General features: G+C 45.1%; 1 protein-coding gene across 1 annotated transcript in view; it reads left to right on the top strand.

Annotated features, from left to right (window-relative positions):
* The first annotated feature begins 5,931 nt into the window (after window positions 1-5,931).
* MAN1A1 (mannosidase alpha class 1A member 1) overlaps window positions 5,932-18,254 on the top strand; it is a 152,941-nt gene continuing 140,618 nt past the window's right edge. The window contains exon 1 of the mRNA XM_054819566.1: window positions 5,932-6,804. Within this exon, the coding sequence (XP_054675541.1) occupies window positions 6,208-6,804 (597 nt within the window). The 5' untranslated portion in view covers window positions 5,932-6,207. The remainder of the gene's footprint in view (window positions 6,805-18,254) is intronic.

Here is an 18,254-nt window from a genome sequence, read left to right as displayed (position 1 = left end):
TTGGAAAAGAAAGTAGGTCTGTTTTCCAAGGATCCTCTCACAATTTTTTTCTCCTCCTCATCTTGATTTAATCTTGTCAGAATAAACTCTAAGTTCATACCTGTAGGTGTGATACACAAACTTGGTGACAACCAAGAAAGCGCTGCTGGGAGAAAACAGTTGCTGCAGTCATAGTGCTGGCGTAAGATATTTTAGTGCTGTTGGAGATAATTAAGACTAAAGGAAAGCGCAGTAGTAAATTGTTTTCAGTCATTCACAATCCACTGAGCTTTATCGCTTAAATATATGCCATATCTGGACGCCTGTTACCTTTGCTGGGGATTCTGGGTACCGAAATGGGAGACTGGAAGTAAGAGAACATATCAACCTCTGTATAACAGCAGTCTCTTCAACGTTGAGGTACAAGGGAAAAGAACAGAGGGGCCTGTCATGACTCTTAATAATCTCTTAAAGATCTAAGGTCCAGATGGAATTTCATGGGACCTCTCAAAACAATTTCATCCTTAATTGCTATGAGAATAGTTGTATGAGATGCCTATCTGAATCTTAAATGGTGAAATACCATAAACGCTAACTTCCATTTCTTAGCTCAGTAGCTAAAATTCGCTTCAAGGATGTGAGCATTGATAAACTGGTCTGGAAAGAGGGACAAAAGTTTGTAGCTCTCTGGTTTCCTTTATTTTTCTGCCTCTCCCTTGCATACATAACACCATGCCCTTGTTTGCTTGCTCTGAGGGACTGCAAAGAGTCTATAACAGAAGCAATAAAAAAAAGATGAAAAGCAAGGAGTAACTTAAGTGAGATATTCTCAAAGATACCATCTGGGGTTGAGTATGAGAGCTTCATGCTAGTACTGAACATGATCCTGCAAGTGGTCAGAGTTCAAATTCTAGACTCAGGCATCCTGTGATGTTGAAGAAAATGCTTTTAATCTTTCAAGTTTTTATAGAACGAGAGTCAAATATTTTCTTCAGCCAGCATTTCTTGCAGTTCATCTTCTGTGCTTTCTGAAATCTTGGGGAAGAGAGAAAGGGCAGAGCTTTTCTGCCCTTAGCTGGATGCTTAGCTGGACACTTTCAGCCAACACTCCCAATAAGCAATGAAAGCTGCACACACTATGGAGTGCTCACTTTGAGAAACGAATGATCCTCTCCCTCAGGTGGGGTTGGAAGGAGTTAGAAAGGATAATTCGAAAGATACTGGTAGAAAACAGACCTTTCATAGCATTGATGGGCCATGCCAAAAAAGAGTTGGAGTAGAGTAAGAAGTTCTGCGAGCTTACAGCTTCATATTACTGGTACATTTCTACAGTATTTATAATGTTTGGATATTAGCCACATTCATCTCATGTGTTTAACTAGAGGAAATGTCTGAGAAAGTCTGTCATACATTTTAATTTTCTTTCTTCTGTTTTTCTTTCTCAAATAGGAGACCAGTCTTCAATACCTGTCTCACTGGGAAGGGAATAAACTGGTGTCTCCCATCTCTCAGATTACTGCCCTAGCTGTTAGGCTGTAGGCTTCTCTGGGAGTGGAGTGTTCTCACTTCGGGACTATTGAGCAACAGTCCTTATGGAAAACTTTTCTCCTCTTTGCTCTCAGAGTCCTGCACTCCTCTCTGAGTCGTAGCACTGCTTCAAAAAGAAAGGTGGGGAATGTACACGTTCTCCAGGACATTACTGCAAGGCAAAAGAGGACAATTTGAGTCCCCTGAGACTACAAAACGTGTTGAACACAGATCTCCAACTTCCTGAGCAAGTGCTCTAACCACAGGACTCCTAAATAAGTGGTCAACACTTCTCCCGTCTGAGGTCTTAAAGAAAAGCATGAGGCAGTCCCTTATTCTCAAAGCACTGAAGATCAAGCAAAGTTTTGCGGCTGTGAATCACACTTTCCTCACATACTGAACTCAGAACTGCAGCCCAGCGCCAAAATCGGAGAGACAGAGAGCATTGCATGCACATCTGGCCCTCAAATGGCCAAAGCCTCCTTCCAAACAGCACGCTGGGTGTTATGAATCCAGCTTGTGAGCCCTGGGAACTCACAGTCCATGTCACGCTACTTATTTACTCTATGAAAGCTGAATGTCTAACTTGGGTTTGTGAATAACATTCCCAAAGGCAAGCCTGGTAAAAGTATCTCTGAAGAGCTGGGCAAAAGTATTTCAGAAGGAAGCTCTCAAGTAATTTTTTACAGTAGTCTTAACCAGAACATAACACTGGGAACCCCTTGTAAGGGAGTGGTACTGTTACAAACTCGCTATCCAAAAAGATGCATCCATCAGTATCTCTGCCTTGGCTGAATGTGCCTAAACATGGGCCAATTTCCAATACCCTTCTGATCTGTTACATGTATCTTTTAGACCATGCAGGCTGATTCCTTATCACTACGCAAGATCTAAGGCTAGAACCATAACAAATTATGTGTAGCTGAACAAAAAACCCAACCAACCAACCAAAAAAAACCAGAAAGAAACAGTAGAGTTATTTTTTCCAGGCCTTTCAGTCAATATGCAGCAAATTTGCCCATTCAGAACACTTATTATAGAAAAGTGTCTTGTCCCTTGATTATGCAAATCTCCCTCTCACCACCTCTCGTATCACCTTTCTATAAATGTCTGACCTGTGCATGATTGTTGGAAAATGATTCCTGATCCTGCAGCTGAACCCACAGAAGAGGCATCTCCCTCCGCAGGACAGATGCAGTCCAGTGTTTTGTTGGCATAACCAAACTGGGTCGGACCCAGCCTTACCCAGTATAGCAAAACAACTGCCTTGGGTTGTTTGGTGTTTTTTTTTTTTTTTCCATTTAGCTGATGCCATCCAGGAGGTAATGCAGCTCAATTGGGGGGGGGGGGGAACCCAACCCAACCAAAACCAACAAACACAAACAAAAAAACCCCAACGCAAAGTGTCAGCCAGCTCAATGTTTCCACTAGGTGGATATGCTGACAAAGCTGGATCAAAAGAGGCTCTTCCAGTGCAAGCCCCGGTGCAGGTGGGTGAGCTTTCCACTGCTGCCAGTAGATTCTTGCAAACACCAGGCTTTTTTTGTTCATGCTTTATTTGGATTTTTTGATACTATGTAAGCACCTGTCAATGTGGTTTAACTTTACAGCTGCATTGCCTGTTGGACCCAGCCAGTTGAAACCGAGCATGTGCAACCCTTGGTTCTACTACTTGCATTTGAGGTACTTTTTTCTGGGATACTGCCTCTATTTTCATGTTCTTTGGAATATCTTGTACAGTTCTGTATTGTGCCTGAAGTAAATTATTGACAAGAAAACAAGGGACTTGTGTAGCGACGTTGGGTTGAGGCAGGTTTTTTTTTCTTTCAATCTCCATTGCCCTCATCTTGTGAACAGCTCTGTACGCCGGTAACTTTACATACATCAATAGTCCCACTGAATAGTTCCCACGTGATTTTGCTGGTAACTGTAACATTAGGTGCTAACAGTAGGAATGCTTTGCATACAAAATTTAGGGTTCTACTCGGAGTCCGATTTTAGGGTCTAGATTATTGTTGTCTTTGAAATGATCATCTCATCCCAGAGGCTAGAGAATTTAACAACTTCTATCTTTGCATAGAAAATACTGGTTGTTGCTTCCCACACGCTCAGGAAAGGAGCAGGATGTCCCAAAGATAGTGATGAGGGTGGCAGTGAAACCCCTGGCGTGGATTTACATTTAACCTCTGGCACTTAGGATGGACACCAAAAGAAGGCAAGAGGCTGGTGAGTTCAGAGAGCTTCAGTTCAGGAAGACGAGACACAGAAGCAGAACGCCGTGTGATGGTATTTCCAACGCTTTCTTCATTAAGTTCTATAGAAATATGGCAACCTAAGGAATTACTTCAGAATACTGAAGAAAGGCAATTCTTCCAGCACTAAATTCTGCCCCCAAATATTATCACATAAGTAGTGATGAGTTTTGAGGGCAATCTGTGAAAAATATTATACACCCACATACACAGCGATTGAAACAGAATATGCTTGCTGAAGCTGAGAGTGGCATTTCACCATTTAGGAAGCTTTTTCATTAGTCAACTGTCTTTCAATAGCTAAACTCCATATTCGCTACAGTAAATGTTGCTTTAAAAAAAAAAAAAAAAAGGCATAGATTCTTATCTCCTTTTCCAAGCAGGCTGAATTCTTCAATCCTAACCAGTTTTCTCTTGGCACAGCTATCAGGCTATGTTACACATTTCTGGGAAATGTGTGTCAAAATCAGAATGCTTATTGTTTAGTTTAAGGAATAGTTTCACATCTAAATGTGGGGAAATGCAACTCAGGAAAAAAAAAAAAAAAAGAGGATTTAAAAGAAAACCAGAGTAAAAACTAAAGGAAATTACTGATTTCACTGGATGCAAAATTGGGCACCTGGTCCTTCAGTTTCACGTATAATCTTGGGATTTTACAGAAGCATTTGCTCGTATACTTATGGGAGCTTTGCAGGACTCAGTCCAACATTTCTATGTAACTGTCTTCTCTAAACCTGTTTTTAATTAATCTATTACATATTCTAACTTCTAAAGAATGGGATTTAGCAAAGCACTGGGCATCAGCCTTACTTTATTCCTATTAAGTCAATGGTAAAACTCCCCTTAATCCCACTGGGAGCAGAATTAGCCCCATGCCAAGCCCATTTTCAAAATCGCGTCTTCACAGCTTATGCAATGCCTTCTCCCTGCCCTTGTTTAAAGCACAGGCTTCCCTCTACCGTTTTTTTTTTCCCCTTGCAAAATAAAGTCATGCAAATGCACAAACAAACCAACCTCAGCATCCTAACTTCTGGGAACAACCTACCTCACTGTTTTCTTTCTGACTCTGCGGTTCACATTTTGGAGGAAACATTTAAGTTTACGGCAGTGAACCCGCTGTGAAAGTCTAGGTAGGCTCCAAGTATGATCCAAAAAAGTTGGAGATAAAGCTCTCTCCGGGTGTTGGCTGGATTCCCTTTTTCACTTAAAGTGACCCAGCATTTTATTGTGTTTCCCTGCTTCTCACATCCCCACTCTTTAGTGCATTGCTCTGAAACATGAGCAAAATCATAAATCTGTAAATCTGTATCTCTTTTTTTTTTTTTTTTGGAAACTTTTCCTCTAATGGGAGGCTTGGAGAGCACGATGCAGCAATTTGATCAGCTATCAAATACATTTCCTTGTGCCAATACGTGTTGTTTTTCAGTTGCACTAGCATAGATGAACAGTCGACTTTTCACACTCATCTAGATATATTCCCCCTACTTCCTTGCCGAAGATGTATTTTACCTGCAGAAAAATAAAATAAAATTAAAAAGCTGGTTTTCTTACAAAGAATACGGCTCCTCCTAGAACAGCAGCCATACGCAGCCCCGCTGTACCGCCTGGCCTGCGCACCCGGCTAGGTGCGGTGTTGCTGCCTCCCCTCGCGTTGCCCCTAGCTGTGTGCACGTGGGAGTGTGTGTACACGCGTGCGCGTGTGTGCCCGTCAGCGTGCGAGCTCCCGCGCGCACCGCGGTGGGGGCACACGCGCGTCTGCACGTGTGTCGCTGTGTGTGCATGTGTGCCTCTGTGTGCACGCACATCCGTGGCGGGGGGGGGGGGGGGCGAGAGGGGAGGGCATGCGTGTGTGTGCACAAGTATGCACGTGGGTGCGCGTGCCTGCCTGCCGGCACGTGCGGCCGCCGCCGCCCGCGGGGACGAAGCGACCGCACCCGCTGCCCCGGCCGGGCGGACCCGCCGCCGCGCCCCCCTCGGAGCGCAGGCAGCGCCTGGGAAGCCTTCCCCGGCTCTGACCCCCGGGACCCGCGGGGTCCGGCGCCGCGGGAGGGCGGCGGAGCGGCGGCACCCGCGCCCCGCCCCCGGCCCGCCCCGCCCCGCCCGCGTCCCGCCCCCCCCGCCATTGGGTCGGCGGCGGCCCCGTCCCGCCCCGCCCCGCCCCCGGCTGCCCGGCAGTTCCGCGCGGGCGGAGCGGGGAGCGGCACCCGCGGCGGCGGCCCGGCAGCATGGGCTGGAGCTGACAGTGCCCGCCCTGCAGACGCCGAGCGCTGCCGGCGGGGAAGGGAAAAGTTGCCGCGTCCGCCCGGGGAAACTTTCTGCCGCCGAGGCGGGGAGGGGGCGGCGGAGCTGAGCTGAGCTGAGCTGAGCCGAGCCGAGCCGTCCGGTGCGGTGTGGTCCCTGCGCGGCGGCGGCGGGTCGCGCTGCGCTGCGTTGAGGTGGCGCGGGGGCCATGCCCGCCGCCAGCCTGCTGCCGCTTTTCGGTAGCGCGGCGGGGCCGGGGGCGCTGGGCGGCCCCGCGGGCGGTGGCGCGGGCGGCGGGGGCAGGAAGGCGGCGGGCCCCGGCGCGTTCCGGCTGACGGAGAAGTTCGTGCTGCTGCTGGTGTTCAGCGCCTTCATCACTCTCTGCTTCGGGGCCATCTTCTTCCTGCCCGACTCCTCCAAGCTCCTCAGCGGCGTCTTTTTCCACTCGGCCGCCCTGCAGCCGCCGCCGCCGCCGCCCGGCGGGCAGCCCCGCGCCCCGCCGCAACCCGGGGGCGGCCCGGCGGCGGGAGCGGCGGCGGCCGCGGGCGGGGCGGGCAGCCTGGAGCGGATCCGCGCGGACCACGAGCGGGCTCTGCGGGAGGCCAAGGAGACGCTGCAGAAGCTGCCCGAGGAGATCCGCAGGGACATCCGCCAGGACAAGGAGAAACTTCTGCAGGACGCCCGCGGCAGGAAGGAGGCGGGTGAACCCGGGCTCCCCCAGCGCCTCTTCCGCCAGCCCGTCGGCGCCGTGGGGCAGGAGCCCGCCGACCCCGCCGTCCGGCAGAGGAGGGCCAAAATCAAAGAGGTGGGTGGCGGCGGCCGGTCCCGCTCCCGGGAGCACCCCCGCGCGGGGCAACAGGTCGCTGCCGGGGCTGGCAGCGGGGTTGGGGGGAGTCCTGAGCCCTCCTGCCTCCTCTTCCTCCTCCCTGCGGGAGGGGGTCTTTCTGGCCGGGCCTCGCTTGGCAGCCGCCGCGCAGGTCGGTTTCGTCGCCCGCGGTTGCACCCTCGCAGCCCGCGGTGCGTTCCGCGCCCCTGCGCGGCCGCAGAGCGGGCGCTGCCTGCGGACTCGGCGCTGCTGGCGCTGGGCGCGCTCCGTGCCGGCTGCGGTCCCTCCTTCCCCCCACCCCCCCGACGTTACCGGTCTCCCCCAGCTGTTGCATCGAAACCCGGGGAGGAAGCAAAGCCCGGCGAGCGCCGGCTGGCTGCGGGGCGCTTCTGGGGGAGCCGGGCAAGGGCTGGGGGCAGCGGCGCCGGGGAGGAAAAGCGACCCCCGGCAACCCCATCGCGACGCGCGTCCGCCTGCGCGCCCCGTGGGGCATCCCGGGCTCGGCCGCCGGTTCCCCCCGGGGTGCGGGGGAAGGCGGCCTCCCCGTGCCGCACCGGTGGCAGAGGAGGAGGGAGGTAGCCGTGCTGTCCTGCGCTGGCCCAGCCGGTGCGTGTTGGGATGCGAGGTGCGGGTGTTGTGCAGCGCTTCAGAGATGTCGCGATCTGTCTCGGGTTCGTGCGGTTCACTGTTCTGTGATATCGGCTGTCTAAAGAGTTGAGGGTATTTGGCAAAATGCAGTCAATTTCGGTTATAGCGGTAAAGCATCTGAGCTGTAATGTGTTTTGACAAATTCTCTTAACTGTCTTGTTCGTTCGTGCTGCTTGGTTGGTTCAGGTGCTATTTTAAAGTCCGTCCTTACAGAAATTCTCCAAACTGTGTACAGGTTCAGACTGTCGTGAGCACAGCTTGACAGGGTGCTCTGACAGAAGAATTTCCTTGATAATATAGTTCAACTTCCCGTCATTACTGGCTGGTTTATTTATCGAACTGACAATTTCAGCTGCCTGCAGAGATTAAGGTTTATGAATTCATTAGTAGTATATGTTTCCTGTGCTGTGGTGATGGAAATGAGATAGGAGTGAGACTGTAACTACTGAGTATTTCTGTGTTTGTGAAACATCATTAGCCTTATTTGGACTGATTTATTTTTATTGCATGTTTGTATGGAGCTGTCTGAAAAGTGAGCACTGACATCACACGGAGCACCAGATAATAAGCTCTCACAAATCTCAAGTTGTGTTCTGTGCTGTGGCGTCCTTGCATCAGTGTAACTATTTTAGCAAATTGTGCAGCAGTCACCAGCAGTAAATACCAATGCAAAGGTATTTTGAGGGAAGAAACTCTCAGAACTGCATGGTATAGACTGCGTCTTGGTGTGCAGAGGCTGTATTCTCTTCTGGTTTAGTCACACAGCCTCCCTGAGGCATACAGAACAATTACAAATACCAGCAAACTCTTTTCCCAGTTATTTTGAATTGCCACGTAGAAGTATTTAGAAGTAATGAGGCTCCAGATCTGATGTACGCAGTTCTGTAGTATAGAAGACTGCAACAAGTAAATAAGCAGGAGGAAGAAGATGGAACTTCAGTACACTGCTTTTGCTGGTCCTGCTCTGTGCCAGCTAGTCCAAGTTAACTTTTAATATATATGGATACACATGTGTACGTGTGCATATATTTGTGTGCTTGAGTATATACATACTACCCCAGTATCTCTTCAATTTTTCTTTCTCCATTTCTATTCCATCAGTCTTCTTTCTCCTCCACTGCTACACACGAGCCACCGACAGCACAGTCACTTCCCAAAGCAGGTTGTTGGCTGTGTAAGCATAGGAGGTGACGGAAAGGCTGCAGTTAGTTTCCAGATCTTTGTTTTTCCTTCGTATCTCAGTATAATTCCTCAATACTATGTGTTGTTTCTGGGAGTTTCCTTTCCTCTCGATTCAGTATGTGACCGTAACATCTTGTTTACTTAATTGCTCTTGCATTTTTGCAGTGCCTTGACTGGTCTGATTTTTCTTTTTTGAAGAATACTTCCTTTCCCCCTCCCCTCCCATTGTAAAACAATGTTCCCTATTCTGTGTTCACTTGTTTCACATTGTTTTACGTGTTGGCCTTTATGTTGCTTTTCTCTCTGTATTTGAAAGCTCTAGTCCGCTTTTTTTATGTTGATACTTTACTGTCAAGTGGGAATTCTAAGCTGCAGTCTTTTTAGAAATAGTTTTAAATTGTAACTTCTTAAAGTGGGAGCTTTTGTGCTACCCTGTATGTGCGCAGGAACTGGAATTATGCTGTAAAGCTCCTCTCCTTGTGCCTGGTGGTTGCATGCTGGAGGTGCAAATGTAAAGCATCTTTCTGCTTTCATACCCTTTTGAGCCTGGAATTTGCATCTGCATTGTATGATGCACATTGTATACCTAGAACTCAAAATTTGAAGCTATTCCTGTGGATATGTCTGACAGAAGGAAGCGGGCTACATTAAAGGAAAAGAATGTCAAGAAATAAGGTTGTTCTTCCTTGCATTTCTGTCCTGGAAGAGCTCTGTATCATCAACATGCTGATATAAAGCTGAGGGGGGAGAGAGAGCTTAGGGATGTTTTGTTCATTTACTGTTTTAAATTTTAAGTTGAAATAAGTGTTTAGAAGTCTAGCCAGTACTAATACGGTTTGTGATTGCAAAATGATAAAATTCTATGGCTTTATAGCTTTTCTTAACAAAGTTTTGTTACAGAAATTTTAACCAATTTTTTCTACGGTGTACTTTTTTGTATTAAAACAGTGAAACTTAAAAAAGGTGGGAATGTAAAGATTCTTGAACTTTATTTAGTATCAAAACCAACATAGTATGAGAAATAATTAGAAACATGAGTTGTTAGGAGTTTATCGAGCAGGTAGAAAACTCGTGGAAACATAGAGAAGCGGAGATCGTGTTGCTGTCTCTGCCTTCCGCTCCACCAGAACAGTACTGTTGCTCTCAAGATCTGTGTGCAGTAACAGTTGCACCCTGTTACACCCACAGTGCCTGCCTGTGCGCAGGTGTGCCCCTACATGTAAGAGGTGTGGGCCAAAGACCAGAGATACTAATGGGTACTGCGATATTGCTCTGCTTCTCTTCTGATGATGAGTTACAGGCAAACTCAAAAGGGTCTGATGCTACTGCCGGCTTTGGCATTTGCCCAGAACTTCCTGTTGTCAAATTGTCAGTTGCTTGTGGTTGCTGAATCTTTTACTGGCTGACCTAACGTTGCCCCCTCTAAGCATCTTCCTCATGCCGGATCCTTCAGGAAGGCTTGAGCAAAGAGGCAACGCTGCTTTTGAGCATACCAGCATGCTTGTATTTTGTCAGAACTTGAGTTCTTCAGATTGTTTCACTGATGCTCTGGTGTCTCCATGACTTGGGGCAGAGCACGGGTACCCAGTACGCCTCACACTGGTACCCAGTACGCCTCACACTGGTCTCTGTTTTGATGTCCTGATAGGAGTTGCAGACTGTGAATGAGGCGGCTGTGGTTTGTATTCCTGCTCTTCCACTCACTGACTTGAGAGGTGGCCCTTCTCTTGAGCAAGTACCTCCCGTGGTATTTGTTCCCCATCTGTAAAAAAGGGGGAGTGGAAGGCAATGATGACTCTGTTCCACTCAAATAAGCTGAAAGTCTTCCAATCTCTGCTCTTGTCACTATTGGTTGTGACTGGACATCATGATTTCTGATATCCAGGGAAGACTTGCAAGTGCATAGGCAGTTTGGAAAAGGTGACGGCTTGATATGAACAAAAAAAAGTGATTAGAAGAGGATGGTAATAGTGGGAACAGGCTATGGAGACAGGAGATGCATTGGTTAAATTAGGGAAATCTGGCTTTGAGTCTTTTCCAAGACTCATTCCTCTCTCTTGAAGAAAAAAAAAAAAGTGAATTATTTAAGTGTTAAGAAAATAGCAAAAACTGAACTTTTCTTATTTCAGAGGAAAGGAATAGAAAACAATGAATGATCTAGCTCAGGTACTAGAAGCAATATAATCACATTAGTGCAGTGCTCTGCCCAGGCTAATTAATCCTGCTGAACAGCAAGCTATTGGTGTTAGTGGAGCACCATACTAATGCAGCTGTGCTGCTCTCGTACAAGGTAGCTAGCTTGGAAACTGTATGCGTTATTGTTCAGAGCTGTATGGACAGCTTTTCAGGATAAAAAGCCTCCTTGGTAAACTGTAATTGATGTCCGAAGAGCATGATCATGCACAGCTCTCAACTGTTGCAGTCATCTAGTAGAAGTCTCTGGAGCGGAGAATTTTATTCGCTGATTCTACAGTCATTCCTGAGCACTAGTCCTTTGGGCTCAACAAGGCAGTTGTTGCAGGTCAGCAAAACAGACTCCGCAGCTGGAGATTACTTCACGCCATCTTTCTATAAAGAACTGAATTGAGGTTGTATTGGCAGTGTGAATTCTGGCTCTTCCTAGGTCCTCAGCGCTCACTTTGTTTAATTGCTTTCTGTGGTGGCTTTTACGCAGTTTAGTTGGAAGTCCTTCGGTTAAGCAAGAAGCCTCAGTAATGTTGCAGGGAAGTTCAGAAGTATCTGGAGGAAAGAAAGCTTGTGAGCATGGAAATAAAGCACTAATCAGAGATCTAATACGCACTTGACATAGCAGCACTTGGGCATAATCAGAACTCTCCGGTAACAAGCGGGAGTGATGGCAAAATTATAGGAGGTGGCTCACTGCTGAAGAAGGGCGGTCAGCCCCTTGTGCCTTCCTGCATGCTTCTGCCACTTGCTTTCCTACTGCCTGGTATCCTGGTGCTGCTGCTCTGGGCGGGGGGCGGGGGGGGGGGGGGGGTGTTCCAGGGCCAGGTTGGGGGAGGAGATTTATTTTTCTTTGGTGAGACGTGGTGAGCTCACTAATACTTCTTCCTGTCAAAAGAGAAGTCCCTAAGTCTCTTCTTACCACTTTTGACTGCCTTCTCCCGCTGTCCACGTTGTGTTAATTCCACTGTAGCCCTCCATAAGCTGCTTCAGCTCGCTAAACCAGCAGAAAACTGCCAGAGCAAGAGAGTTGGATAGTTTTCTGCGTTGAAGGCCTTAACAGAAGGGTTGTCTTGGTGCTAGTTTTGGCTGTGGTGAGGGAACTGCTATGTGGATGAAAGAGGTGCAAAACCTCTGTCAGTAGCCTTGTTTTAGGAGCTGGTATCTGATCTTCTGGCCTAGCTTCTCCATTAAAATCGAATCTCCACAATGTGACATTTGCAGAGCAAAGGTTCAATCTACTGTAATAACCCTCCGCAGCAGGCTGAAGTGCTGTGTCAGGAGACTGTTACCTCCCAACCCATTTTCTCAGAACAGAAAAAAGGAAAAGAAACACAGTGGCAGGAATTACTAGAAGCCCCAGCTCCTGTAGATGAAAAACCAGAGTGCTTTAACTGGGAGGAAGGTTGTGGGGGCCTTTGTAGGAGGATGAGGGAAAGGGGGTTGAAATGCAGCTGTGGAAGTATTGAGTGGTTTGGGTTTCGAACGGAAAAAGCCACCTTCCCTGATGGTATGTTTCTTTAAGAAAAAGATACAGTGAAAGGCAAGGAATGGACATGTAATGAGTAAGCAATGTGGTGATTCCTGGCAACATGCTGATGATGCAATGTATTTTGAAAGAAGTTTTCTTAATAGTTCTTTGTGTCCTTAATGCTGACATCTTGTAGCTGTCATTCAGTTTGTCAAAGGAGTTTGAAATGGATCTTGTCTTCCCCCCCCCCCAAGCTTTATTTTACCTTTCTATATTCTTCAGCATTTTTGTATCTACTAGTTCTTTGAGTGTTTTGCAGTCCCTTCCTCCCTGATAAATACTGTTTATTGTAGTTCTTTTTTAATGGTTTTATAAAAGACACTAAGGAGGTCAATTAAGTGCCTAAATTCAGGGAATCAAATGTGGTGGGTAGGTAGGTACCTTTTACCCCTAACTTAAGGGCATCTTCATGGGGCTTGTGGACTCTTTCCCTGGGTTTGTTAGCAGATTTGTGCTCTTGTGAAGTGGCAGCTGGAGGTGGCAAGGGTCATCTTATGGCATCCAGAATGCCACAAAACAGTAAATTAAATTGCTTGCTTAGGGATAATGGCACTACAAGATGCAGAGAAGCTTCATCTGCGTTACAAAGAGTATGATTCAGTGACTCCATTAAGCAACCTCTTGGTTCTGTCACTTGGCAGACCCTATGCAGAGCCGGTTCAACCTGCCAACCAGACAGCAAGCTACCCCCACTTTTGTTGGGTTTGTGGCCTGGTGGGGTAGGGAGCCAAAATGGCTTAGTGGAGGTGTAAGCACAGTGGAACCCCACTAAGCCCATGCATTTGAAAGGAGAGCAAAGTGGAGGAGAATGGGACTGTGGCATCTTTTTGTCCATAAGACATGAAATAGGGTATGACTTTGCCAAATTAATGTTCTTTCTGCTGGGAGCCCTTAAGGTCTTTTTAGGGGAGGACGTTGTTTCAGGTGAGCTGCTGCAGCTGCCTGTCTGTCTTAAAGTTTCTGCCATGCAGGTAAATGCCTGTCTGATTGAACATCAGTCATGAGATGGAGGGATGTCTCATTGTGTGACAATGTGCATTTTTGACCAGAATAGGGTGTGTTCCACTGCCAGTTCATGTTTTTCAGCCTTAAACCTGTTTTCTGTGAGCTAAGAACAATATTTAATTTTTTATGCTCAAACTTGGTCTATGTTCTCAACAGGTAAATTTACCAAAACTGACTGACTGAATGCCCTGTGTAACTGGATCATGAGAACTGTGGGAAAATGAAAAGGCTTTAAATGTTCAGTGGAAAACATCTGGCTTTCACAAAAAAAAATCAAGCACATGATTAATTCTTTAACTGAAAACCCACGTGTGTATTTTACATAAAAGGCAAAACCTAAATTCCAGACACATAGGACTCTTTTTGTTAAAGCTAAATAAGGTGATGTAAAGATGTGAGGTAAAGCTTAAAATGGAATGTCTCCTGCATTTTGGCAGAAGTTATATTCTCATGTTATATTCAACGTTAGTATAGCAGCCGATGTCAGCCATTTAATATAACGCAATAGAGTAAATCATAATGTTGGTGAGTACAGTTGCTTAAGGCTGTAGTTCTGTGCTGTGGGCAAACTGAAGCAGAAAAATTCCACCTGTTTATTAAAATCTACCGTTAAGGTTGAAACATGTCTTATCTTATTCACTTATAAGAGTGGTAGGCAGCCAGGCTTTGATAGCTTCTTTGAATGTTAATGAAACCACAGGACTATGAAGAGGAAATCATGGACAGACAGGAGACAGCACTTCTTGTGGTAGGCAATTAATGTCATTACAGAAGCACTTGCGTGACTGTTGGGTGGACAGCCCTTTTCTTAAAGGTATCTGAAACATACTGCTGAAAGAATTGTTGAGGGTGTTAACTTTGGTTGGTTTAGGGTGGGTTTTTTTTTTTTCCTAGCTTGGGGAGCCAGCATAGGTGTCAATTTCTGTGGTTTTCACCTTAAATAGAATATTTTAACAAGTAGTTCTTTTATTTACAAATAATAAATTTGTCTTCCTAACTTACTTGGCAGAATAAGAGTAATACTTCAGGAAAGTGGCTTTGATTCAGTGTTTGTTACTGTCTAAACGGTGCAGCACTTCTCTGGCAATAGACTGCTGCCCGAGATGGTACAGAGATGATGAAACACTGCTTGTGTGCTTTTTTGGTAACAAACTCAACTATTCAGATGTGTAAAGTGTGTTTTAGACATTCTGTTTTGAAGGATTCTGTGGTCTGTTTCAGAATTATTTCTAGAATTGTCATTCTACAAATGAAGAAAATACTTGTTTAGGTGGGCCTATGAATGAAGCAATATGGGCAACGTAGCAGGTACTCAATATACTGGTTCCTTCTTTTGTGTGAAAATTGTCTTTATCCACAAAATTTGTTTAGGGTTTTTCTTTTTCTTGGTTTGTTTTTGGTTTGGTTGGGTTTTTTTTTTTTAAGCATGTGATATAAAGAATGTGTGCACACTTCTAAGAAGCATCTCTGCTTTTCTGTTTTCCATGACTTTTTATAATCGGGTCTGCAAGTCTGTCATGCAAACAGAATTGGTGAGTAGTAAAGTGTATGCTTGCTCGAACCAGATTAAATGAAACCTTTTACAGAATTGTGGTTAAGTTGCTGTTGTATCGCAGTGCTCGGCAGCCTTGCTTGCAGAGTCTGGAAGACTTCACCGTTGTGAGAAAGCAGTTTGGTTTTCCAGGGGTGAGAGGAGTCTAGTGACTTGCTCAAGATCATGCAGTGTGACGGTAAAGAGCAGCAGAGTTGCGCTACCTGGCTCCCGTCTGGTTTCTCCCCACTGAAGCAAGGGCTGTTGCCGCGTGCGGGGCGAAGGCTGTCTTCACTCCCACCCATGCTGCAGGTCTCTAGGCTGAGTGTGTTAGCTCACCAGGGTTAGTTTAAACCTGGGTTTTGGAACCTGGTTCATGGCTGCACGTGAGCAGCTGTGGTTTGCCACGGAACTGCTGTTTATTACAGCGAAGGCTAAACCTGAGACTCCCTGGGTCCATGTTTAGGTCACTAGCTGTAAGCTTTTTAAGCAATACTTGAAATCAAATGCTCTGGTCCGGCGCTGTTTTGAAGGAAGACAAGTAATAAAACTCCCAGTTTGCCTTTCTCGCATCTTGAAATCTTCAGTTTGAACTCTGTTGTAGCCAAGAAATGCTTGTACGAAATAATATGACAACTTGCAATAACTCTCGGCAGTTATCTGATTGGATTTTATAGCCGGTGTTTATGAAGACACAGGTATTGCTCATTCTGATGCCTCTAATTTTAAAAGCTTTTCAAACAGATTGGATGAGCACATAACCTGCTGTTACATTCTTATAACTGTTAAAGTTAAACATTCACAGCCCTTGTGGGAACACTGAGATATGTAGTCTCTTATGCAAAGGTAACTACAAGTGTAAAATCTACTTTCATTTGTCCTCCCACTCCCTCTTGGAAATCTATGTACCTTGGCTTTTAAATTGTCTTAGGAATAAAGCAAGTGAATGGAAGTCTGGCTTCTAAGAAACTTGGGCTTTTTTTTTTTTTTTTTTAATGCAAATCTCTAATAAGGTAAGAAGAGATGAAAAGCAATATTGAGCAGAGGACCAAAATGATGCTGTGCAATGGATGAGCTGATGACCATGGAACATCTGGCTGTTATAAGACTTCTGTGCGCATCTCAAAAATTATTTCAGAAGAATCAACTTTTTTCTCTGATGCTGGGTTGAAACAGAAATTGCAATTTTAATGTAAAAACATGCAGCTTTTCACTTCTCATGTGAAGATGCATATTGCTGGCATTTAGGTTAGATGCAGTACTGTGTACTGTTTATATGAATAACATAGAAAGAAAAGAATGTCTGATACTTTTTTCCAGAATTTTACATAATCTGACTTGTGTAGAGGTGATCTTATTGCTTGGCAACATAAAACCTCTTTTCAATTATTTATTCAAAGTCAGTATGTGCTTTTAAAATATTGCAATAAAATTGCATTAGATCAGTGCGGCTTGTTTCTTTAATTAGTATTCAGACCACTGTGAAGCTATTTTTTTTAAAGTATCTGCATATTTTTCTTTCACGTAGTCCACTGCATAATAAACATCTCTGTGCCTTTTGAAATTTCTTTTGTTCAGGGACTGCTCTCTTCCAAGGAAATAGAAAGTAGCTTGTGTAAAATAATACCAAGCTAAAAACCATTTTGCTTTCAAAGTCTAGTGCTTAAGGAGATAGTAATTTTACTATTCACTGATACACATACACAGATGCAGACGCAGTCTTTAACTTCACTGTCAGATTTCTCACTGCCTTTGAGCACTGACATCTGTTGGTGCACTGAATGGTGATACTAATGATAAAGCTTTGCCCATACTGCTATCTGTAGGGAAGTCTGCTGCTTGTTACTGTGGTTATAGTTCTCCACCCATCTGTGATTTTGAGAATTGCACTTTAAATTTTGTGTTGGACCTAGATAGTAATACTAGATTCCTTAAACTAAAGAAGAGAAATAGATGTTAATTATTTGCAGTGATGGATTTCCGCTCCCCCTCTCCCCCTGTCATACAACAGAAAACCTGATTACTATTTAGAGAGTAGAAGAGTTATACACATTACGTATTTAAAAAGTGATAATACTTCAAAGCTGCATGCTGCTTTCTTTGTTCTGGTGAGACCGTCTGAAGAATCACCACGGGCAAAAACTATGCTATGTAAAGACAAACTGCAAGTTGACTGATTTTCTTGTCTTATTCAATAAAGCTCTAGAGAAAGCATGGCACTGAACCTGAACTAACTCTTCATAGAAATGTGTGTGATCTTGTCAAGGGCTGAAGTGACATCACAGATCAAGAAGGGCATTTCAAACAAATGACCTTTCTGAAGAAAAGCCCGTAAGTCTCTTCATGCAGTTTCTTTAAAAAAATCACTGCCTTTGTATATTGAGACAGAGATGTATTTGTATCTCTCTCCACATGTATGTTTTACATAAGAGCCAAATGTATTGTACAGTTGGTAAATGATAAATTCTGTTGTCTGTAACTGAAGATATATTTGTTTCGGGGCAAGCTCTGATCTGAATAAACACATTGAAAAAAGTAAAAGGCATAGGGTTTTTTGGTGGGGTTTTTTTTTTAGTTTTTGTTTTGTTTTTTTTTTTTTTACAAATAGTCATCTAAATTGAAAAGATAATTATACATATACTGCAAGCAAAATCCAGAACATTAGGGTAGAGTAAGTAAATCCTTGTATTTCATTTTTTTATTATATAAATCTAAACCTTGCAGAAAGTAGATGCTCTGTGAGAAAGTTTTCAGACTTCATGGAAACAGTTTTCATATGCAGCCAGATCATCTGAAAGCATTACAGAGACATGGTTGGTCTGCATTTATGCACACTGTAGTCCTGTTTGTTCTTTCTCCCAACCTTCTGCTTACCATGTGATTTTGTTATTGAGGAGGAGAGAGATTCAGACTCACCACTGGACCTCTGGAGGCCTGATCTCTTGCTTAGAGCAGGGCTGACTTCAAAATTAAATCGGGTTGCTCAGAGTCTTGTGTACTCAAGTATGGAAAATCTCTGCAGAGGAAGATTCTGCGGTGCCTCTGGACAAACATGTTCCAGTGTCTGAAGACCCTTATTGTAACTTTTTTTTAATTATTATTGTATCTAGTTAGAATTTCTCTTGCTGCAACTTGTCATTGCTGCCTTTTCTCCTTTCGTTGTGAACCACTGAGAAGAGCTTGGCTACCTTTTCTCTGTGGGCATCCACTATGTCATTGAGAAGCCTTCTTCTCTAGTCTGAACAAAAACCCAGCTCTTCTCGTATGTCATATGCTCTTTTGGTTTTTTAAGTCTCTGATTGGTGCAAGGGAGCTGAAAACCAAGAACAGGGTGCCCATTTGATGAGT

This window comes from Grus americana, chromosome 3, assembly GCF_028858705.1.
Source record: "Grus americana isolate bGruAme1 chromosome 3, bGruAme1.mat, whole genome shotgun sequence".
NCBI classification, from domain to species: domain Eukaryota; kingdom Metazoa; phylum Chordata; class Aves; order Gruiformes; family Gruidae; genus Grus; species Grus americana.
Note: the sequence above shows the minus strand (reverse complement) of the source record. Positions and strands in the feature narration are given on the sequence as shown.